Genomic DNA, 8,910 nt, shown 5'->3' on the forward strand with positions numbered 1-8,910 from the left:
AAGTATTAACTGTCTGATTTTGTACTAATTACAGGCTAATATAGCTGGTGTATTAAAGTTTAGGTTGACTTATTTTATTTTCTGATCTTAGGGATTTGATTGTATATTCCTTAATTTACTGGATTCTGATCTGATTGTATTCAGCCTATAAAGGTCAGGCTGCTTTGTATTAGAAAGTCATGAAATATACTCCAGTTTTTCCCAATTTCTGTGTTACTTTATTAAATGGCAACGGGGATGGGGACGCCCACCACCCTGCACCCCGTTGCTTCCCTAGTTACACTATTGTAGTCAGAGACTAGAGTTCCTCCAATATACTTCTCATATGCAAAACAATATCCACTTAAGTTACAAAATACCATATTAAGAGATCCAACAAAGATCCTACTATTGTACTATTTCCTTGTGTTCATTGTGAAAAGATACAACAAAGATCCTACTATTGTACCATTTCCCTACTTGTACTCATTGTGAAACAATTTTTTTACATGACAATAGAAAGTTTAAAACCAAAAAAAAAAAAAAAACTCACACTGCAGGTTGCAAATTCCCAGATGAATTAGATGAACTTGACCAAGGAGGTGGCTCGGTTACGGTATTTGCTTGATGCCTTGAAGGGCTTTCTCTTGATACATTTGTAGAAAATATCTGTTTCCTATTCTCATGAGCTTTTTATATTCTGTAAAAAGAACTAAAGTGATGTTACAATGATGAAAAGGATATAAGAGGTAAAGCAAAGGGTAAGTACCATTCCAGTAAGTACGACCTCTGTTCTAGCAGTTAACACATCCTGAGACTGCTTTGTAGCCCCCATAAGTTTATTCTTCAAATCGTCACAAATGGTAGTCGAATGAACAGCTCGATCTTCAGAATAGTTTCCATCAGCTATCTCCATATTTTGGAGGGTTTGCAAATCAGAAACTGATATGTTAAGCGCTGTGATGTCATCTTTTATTAAAGCAGTTAATTCTTGAATTTTCTTGATTGGATCATCAAATATTGATGACCTTTTGGCCACTGCATGTCAGTAAAAACATCATCCAGATGTTAGCACAACATCATCCAGTTGCTATAGTCTGAAAACTGATCATATCAAAAACATCACAGGTTTACCGTTCTGAGATTCTTTAAGATGTTGGAAACAAGAAAGAGATGCAGTAGATAATTGAAAAGATCTTCACCGAATCTATCAAATTTTAATACAGATTTGGGATTCAAACATCATTTCATCATGTCCGAAGTATGGAATTTTAAATTGTAAAGTGAGGCAAAAACTACAAGCCATTATTGACGCAAAAAATTGAGTGCATCACAGAATTTACAACATCAAGGAAAGATATATCATGTTTTGTGTTTCTTTGTTTCCCCAGTCCCGGTGCAGCCAAGGAAAGGGGGAAAAAAACAGCAAGAAGAAAATCATAAGCTGCAGAAAATGTGATATTAAGATTTCAGACAACCCCCACCACAACCCCCCCATCTTCCACCCCACCCCCCCCCTTCAAAACCCAAAACCAAAAAAAAAAACTCCTGGCACACCCATATGTCTGTCTCAAAACATGTTCTTTGGAAAAAGAGAACAAGAAAGACAAATTTGATAAGGCTTTGACTTTGCTTTAGAGCCTCTGAGTATCATGATTCAGAAGTGGGTCATTATGCAAATCTTGTGGTTTTAAAAGTCTTAGAAGGTAGATTATAGATGTTGAACAAAAGGTTAGTCTTGTTTCATATAAGGAACTTCGAGGGAGGGAGATAGAGGTTTAGCAACACATGTTTTTCTCACCATTCCTTCCCATGATGATCTAGACCCTTGATTAGGGTGTCCTCGTCTCCAACATTATTAATTGTTGGAAATAAAATCCATTTAGTGGATCAGAGAACTACATTTTGACTGTCTTAAACCAAGCCCTTGATTAGGGATGTTTCTTTCTTTCAAAAGCAGACTGGGTAGAACCAAGACCTTAAGATGGAATGACCAAACTACCATATCCAGCTTGGCCATATCAGGTCATGACCTAGACTGGTAACGCTCCTCCTATGAAGTACTTTTATGCCTGTCTAATAATTGACATCTTTTGGTATAAATTAATATACTCCTTCTATACATTATACCCATTCATGCTACACACAACTCAAAAGTACCAAATTGGAGTTTTGGCCATATATGCCACAGACCGCAATCTCTACAACAAAAAAGTGCTGATGCAGACTCCCAAACACTGGATGGAAGAAGTTGCCAAATTGAAAGCACTTATTGAGGATGGCCGAACCACAACATGTCAACACCAAAAAGGCACTAAGTTGGGTTGAGTTTAATCCCAGCACATCCACATGCTATATTCTACCTTGAGGCAAACTCTCTGTATGGGTGGCGACCTTCCATGAACCAAAATGGAAGGCTGAGGATTCAAATCCCCTTAGGGACAATTGTGTGTGTGTGAGTAGCTTACCTATCCACCAAAAAAAAAAAAAAAACACCCTTTTGAGTGGCTAAGCACCGATATCTACAATTCATGCCAACAGAATTATAATTTCAAAAGCCTCCACAAAAAGTGCATTCAAGATAACTTAGATTAAATTTTATTGAAGTCCACAATCTAATAGGTTCCAGCATTAAATCCAGCTCCACTCAAATTAAATTTTGTCCCAATTTATTTATTTATTTTTTTCCTTTTATTTTGAACAAAATATGATAATAAGTGAGACCATTTTTTTTTTTCCCGATAGGTTCTCATCAAGAAATGAAGTCCTTTATTCCAATAGGCAAATTTACTAATGCACATGCTCCTATTGGGGCATGAACGCTATCCCATTTAAAAAGGTGGGCATACCACTCGAGTCAAGACTTTAGTATTCAACATGAAATAAAGTTGGATTGTAACCAAAACTAAAATCCATCCCACCCATAAGTAGGCCAGCATGAATTCGGCCCAGACCTGGTCCATGCAGTTTTATCACAAGTGCACAAAATAAGGAAAGAGCTCTTTAAGCAGCTAAAGAGAGTATCTCATTTGTCTAGTCATCCATCACCTTAATCAGCAGATAAAATAGAAATGAGATATACTAACTCATTAAAACTATTTCTTTGAACATTAAAGCTGTCAAGAAGCACAATGGGTTCACTAAATAGTAGGCAAAGCAATGGGCTGATTTCAATTGGTATAATAAAAAACATTCTAAACATCTGATCACCCTCACGCATATTCTGCATACATAATCATAGCAACAGAACATATCAAAAGATCCAAGAAAAATCATGAACCAGAAGGTCTAAGAACATCCAATGGACGCAATTTGGAACCAAGTGCATAGTAGAACATGAATTTTTCTATTCCATGGAGGGATGGTACCTGTTTGCACACGCAAAAGAAGAAACAAAAGTTTCATGTCCGCCGAATCTTTTCTGTACAACTACAAAGCACTGTACAGACTACATGCTGCTCATAAGAGAGAGGTTTAAATATCTTCAGGTCTCACATCCAACCTGTCCTCTGTCCTATGAATCACATTTTCTGATTGTATTTGCGTTGTTCTTCTTCCGAATTTATTTGGGCCTACCATAAATTTTGGACTAATAAATTTAATCATTTAAAATATAAAGTCCAACTCTTTAGCCTAATTAAATTAAAAAAACAAAAAAAAATTAAATAAAAAACAAAGAAACGAACCTCAAATGTAGAGACGATCAACTCTGAATTTCAAAGGTATCGTTTAAAATTTCAAAAAATTCATCTATTTTGTTTTATTCTACTTACTTTCTCTCTTTTTTCCTTTCTTTTTCAGTACAAGGAACATAAAGAATTCTATTTTTTCACCTATTCTTTGTCAGTTCTGAAACAAAAATAAAGAAAGACTTCATTTTTATTGTTGTGTTGTGATTTGTTTCAAATCAAAAACATATTAATAACTACTTGGTCCATACTCCATACGTGAGTATGTGACTACTTGGTGACGATGATTTTGAGGAATTTGTTCAATTTTGAGGATTTCTGTTTTTGTGTTATTTTCTGTTCTGTTTATGTCTCAATTTTTTGTGTTTTGGCCTTATTCTTGTTATATTTTACAAACAATATTGTTTAAAAAAGTATTTTGAATTTTTTTTTACAAATTGGTAGAATCTTACTATTTACAATCAGATCCAACGATTCCGATTCTACTGCAACCTTGAAAAAATACTATAAGATGTATGAAAATCAGAGAGAAAAACATATCAGTAAGAAAGTTGAAATCCAGCCTTTAGTGACGTAGGCACTCTGCCGAAACACGTAATATCTTGTGGTTTTTTTTTTTTTTTTTTTTTACAAGGTCAACAACAAGAAATCTTCCAACTGCAATAAAACATTCAAATAATAATTATTATGAGCAATTAAAACTTGAGAAATGGTAATCATAGGATCAATAAAGTGAAATTAATGGCATTCAAGTTTGACTTTACCTTTGGATCTCTTGGACTATGTTTCTACTCTTTGAAAATTTAACCAATAATGATTAGAAATAGAAGTGTATATAACTATTTTTCACTAATTGGTACTCTGATTTCTAAACAATCCAAAATTTTAACTTTCCAAATCAATCAATCAATCAATCTGAGGAATTGATAAATCAGAGATTGAATCAAAGCAAAAGAGAAGAGATACACCACTTACTCACCTTCTTCAAAGAAGCCTTGTCAACGAGCTTTTTGACGAACATGTGTCTTGAGTTATGTTCACAGAGTAGATGTGAAGCTATGAATGATCGGAAATGGCGACGACAAAGAAGAAGAAGAATGAGTCTTAGCGAACTTTGATGCGAGAAAATCGCCAAGAAGAGTATAATTAGTGAGAGTGAATTGGTGGTTGTTTCTATTTTTCCGTGGATACTGATCCGGAGGGGGTAAGGGGAGCATGCGTCAAGGATCCCTTAACTCGCTTGTAACGGGTTCGGGTTTCTTTTCTTTTTAATATATTTTTAATATCATATAATTACGGGATAGGTGTGAAGAATGGTTCTTCTTTATTTTTAAGTTAAAGTGTATCCTCATGCATGAGATTTGATAAAAAGACACACAGATAAAAGTTATTTATTTGGACAATGACACCCCTTTAAGTTTGAAAAATGAACAAAGAGACCCTGACAATGATGAATTGACTTTATTACCCTTTGATATAAAATTGATATTTTAATTGACTTAAATACCTTTGAATCAAACCCAAACCTAAACATTTCTCCCTTTATCTCTGTATGTATGTATATTTATATATACACACACTACATAATTACTGCCGCCGCCATCATCATCCCCAATTCACTGACCACCACCACACAAAACCCAACTCCTCAAAATTACACTCATATATATCTATATAGATATATAAAACAGCCAAATATAGATATATACATATATATATGTATGTATAGATATATACACACAAAATTACACACACATGTGTATATAGATATATACACACATATACAAAACAGGGGAGCCAAATAAGGTCTTTTTCACAACCGAGCTCACCGCCGTAGTTCCGCATCACAGCCGAGTCCGCCGTCACCATTGCTGCCATCACGCCGCGAACTGCCGAGAAGCTCACAACCGAGCTTCTTCTTTCCCGCCGATGCCGTGCTGCAAGGACACAGCCCATCTTCTTTCCCGCCGGTTCTGTCAATTGATCACTCGACTGGAGACACTGTTTGCTTCGAGTGCAGTCTGAATAGAGAACTTTCACCAACGAGTCCGGCGACAACGACCCGGTCCGTGTTGGAGGACCCACAAACCCTCTTCTCATTGACGATGGATAAACCACCGTCATTTTGAAACCCAATGGTGTTTGCGGCGGTGACACCAACTCAGCCGACGAGGTGCAGGCGGCAATGCACAACTCGCCAACCTCTCAACCCTCTCCAATTCGCCTCCTAACACCCGATCTCTTCGATTCACCTCCCAACCCTCTCTGACTAGATTTCTTCGTTGTGTGGGAGGTGTGCAGCGTCATCATCTCTCCAAGAACAACAATAAACTTCCAAAAATTGAGTAACTTTCATATGTCTGTCCTTTTGTCAAACCTCAGGGAGTGTGACTATACTTTACCGTTATTTTTAATATCTTTTTAATATGATGGATATTGTGGCAGTGGGAATTTGTGGGGCTGGGGGTTGTAATTTGGGGTTGGCTATATCAGGAGATGAATCCTCGGTAATGGTGGCAACTATGTGCAGTTTGGAATTTCTGACGCTCTTTGAAGATCGTTCTAATCAATTGGGTGAAGTGCAAAAAGCACCCTTCGAGTATGCTTACAGTGCATATCACACCACTCCTGTGTAAAAAATATCCCTCAAGTTTTAATTTGGTGCAATTAAGTCCCTCCAACATATTTAAAACCAAACTTGACTAAAGTAACCTTAGTCAACAATTTTATAAAATATATAAAAATAAAAAATTTTGTAAAAAGACCAAAAAGGACAATAAACAGTGATTATTTTTATTATTATTTTTTATTGAACACGTCCGCGTAGACTTTGTAGAAGCCCTTGTCGGTGTCGGAGTAGTCGGAAAAGACGGAGTTGGAGAAGAAAAAGAAGAGGTCGGGGACGGTGGAGGAACCGGATGGGATGGGATCGGAGATGAGGATTTGGGAACGGTACGAATCGTACCAAGCACGTTCGCGAGGGTCAGAGAGGACCTCGTAGGCGTTAACGAGCTCTTGGAAGGAGGCGGTGGTGTCGGCTTCGGATACGCTAAATTGGACGAGTTTGTCGGGGTGGCGCTGGAGGGCGAGCTTCCTGTAGGCTGACCGGATCTCGTCGGCGGTACAGTCACGGTCGAACCCTAAAACCTTGTAGAGACATCACATTTCCGGCGACGCCGAAATGTGAAACATCTTGTCTTAGAGTTTCAAACCCGTTGTTTCCACCTCCGATGGTTTGGGGAATTGAAGGCGTCGCGACCTTTAGAGATAAGGAGATCAGTGGAGGAAAGGGGTTTCGACAAAGGAGGAATCAGACGTGGTGGTGGCGGCGGCGGCAACGCCTCCATTCTCTTTCTCTATTGATTTTTATTGCCCGATTGTGGGTTTGGGGATAGTGGGGTTGACGGTGCCTCCACCATCGACGGAGACGATGGTGGGTTTAATTGGGATTTTTGTGGGTTTTTCATGGGTTCAATTGGTTGGATTTTTTGTAAGTTTTTCATAGGTTCAATTAATGGGATTTGGTTGTGGTAGCAAAGGTTGCAGTGATAGGTGGAGAAAGAGAAAAAAAGGGGTGGGCAGTTTTGGCGGGCGGTGGTTGCGATGGTGGCGACTGGTGGGTGCGGTGGTGGCTATGGTAGGGCTGTGAAATGGTAGCCGTGAGTATGAATAGGTCGTGGTGGGTGTGGTGGTTGTTGGCCGCATAACTGGTCCAGCGATCTTTGCACATTTCGACACCTCCTTCACCTTCATTATGATACAATTTGTTTATAAATATTAATATATAATTGAAGGCTAAATTGTAAAATGACACAGCTTAATGGGCATTTTTGGAAGAGTAAAAGGGCAAAATAGGTACTACAGTAATAATTTATGTCAGATTTATGACAGGGGTAAAGGTGCATAATTTTAAAAGATTAGGGGTGTTTATTGTACACTTCAAATAAGGGGTAAAAATGCTACTCAGAGTATAATTAAGAAGTGTTTAATGCACTTACCCCTAATTAATTCGACCTTTCTGTCAAGTGATCACTTGTTATGATTGAAATTGAAATTGGGGATAACTATATTGTGCCATCTGGGAATGGCATACAACCTATCGATTAACCACCGCAACATTGTTTGATGAACAAGTACTTGGTTGAACCTTTTGATTATTTGCTAAGCCTTCGGTTTCTTCTTTCTTGGCTGAATCACCAAAATGGTACAATGTCTACAAGTTTGATTAGGAGATCGTATATGATGTTATTTATATTCCTGTGTGTATATATATATAGAGAGAGTGAGGGACTTGGAAGCCCTTAAGAGCTTGGCGAGGTAGAGAGAGAAATAGTGGGTGGTGATGTCTTGGGATGTTGGTGGTCGATCCACAATGAGAAGAAAAGAGAGAGAATTCTTATTTGCTGGTCAAACTAATTTTACTTAATTATCTATTTTAAAATTTTAAATTATAAAATTTTAGTATTTTGGAATACAAGTTTTGAGGACATTTTGGACCTTAAAAATAATCCTTGATTTATATGTAATTACTTTACTTAATTTTTTTTTTCTCCTTTCTCTTTCTCTTTCTCTTTCTCTTTCTCATTTCATTAACAAATCAATCATATATTAAGTAGGTTTGTAAAAATTATGTGAGGTCTTTGGTATGACTTGTGCTTGGTTATTATTGGTAGATATATTTATATACAAAAAGTATAAAATAATGACATGAGCTAAAGATAATTACTCCAAATAAAAATTATAAAATATTGGCCAGAGCAAAAAATAATTAATCAATTTTATATATATATATATAAATTTAATGTGACATTTACACAAAAACAACAACAACAATAATAATATTATAGACAACCGTTAAAATACTCTAATTAACTTTAAATTGGCCAACAATTAATACCCACCGCCTTTCCTTTAGTCAATGTCAGATTTTTTTTTTCTTTTTGATTTTTTTTTTTTTTAGAAGGGGGGGAAATTTGGCTGTTTATTATTTACATTTTCAGTTGTAAATAAAGACAATCGAATATTTTTTTAAAAAAATTGAAGGATGAAATAAATTTAAATTGATCTAAAATTTGTTAATCATCTTAGTTTAGCGATTAGGAATGTATTTCTATTTTTTTTTCTTTTTGTAATTTTTAAAAATGCTGCCAAATTAAATTATTTTTAGGATAAATTATTTTTTAGAATTTGTTTACCTATAAACAAGTGCCAACTATAATTACTAATTTTTTTAATAGCATAT

General features: G+C 36.2%; 1 protein-coding gene and 1 long non-coding RNA gene across 2 annotated transcripts; both read right to left on the reverse strand.

Moving 5' to 3' along the window:
* Positions 1-528: 528 nt before the first annotated feature.
* Positions 529-1,999, reverse strand: LOC132269877 (syntaxin-31-like). Its single transcript, XM_059771110.1, has 3 exons — positions 1,882-1,999; positions 749-1,017; positions 529-648 (listed from the first exon to the last, which is right to left on the reverse strand). Exons 1-3 carry the CDS (start codon positions 1,997-1,999, stop codon positions 529-531), a joined length of 507 nt encoding a protein of 168 aa, XP_059627093.1.
* Positions 2,000-2,439: 440 nt separating this feature from the next.
* LOC132270820 (uncharacterized) lies at positions 2,440-4,942 on the reverse strand. The gene is made up of 2 exons (XR_009469582.1): positions 4,648-4,942; positions 2,440-4,325 (listed from the first exon to the last, which is right to left on the reverse strand). It is a non-coding gene; the product is annotated as an uncharacterized LOC132270820 (long non-coding RNA).
* Positions 4,943-8,910: the final 3,968 nt, after the last annotated feature.

This window comes from Cornus florida, unplaced genomic scaffold, assembly GCF_030987335.1.
Source record: "Cornus florida cultivar Cherokee Brave unplaced genomic scaffold, ASM3098733v1 CherokeeBrave_3.0.0_Hap2_Chr08, whole genome shotgun sequence".
Lineage (NCBI taxonomy): Eukaryota > Viridiplantae > Streptophyta > Magnoliopsida > Cornales > Cornaceae > Cornus > Cornus florida.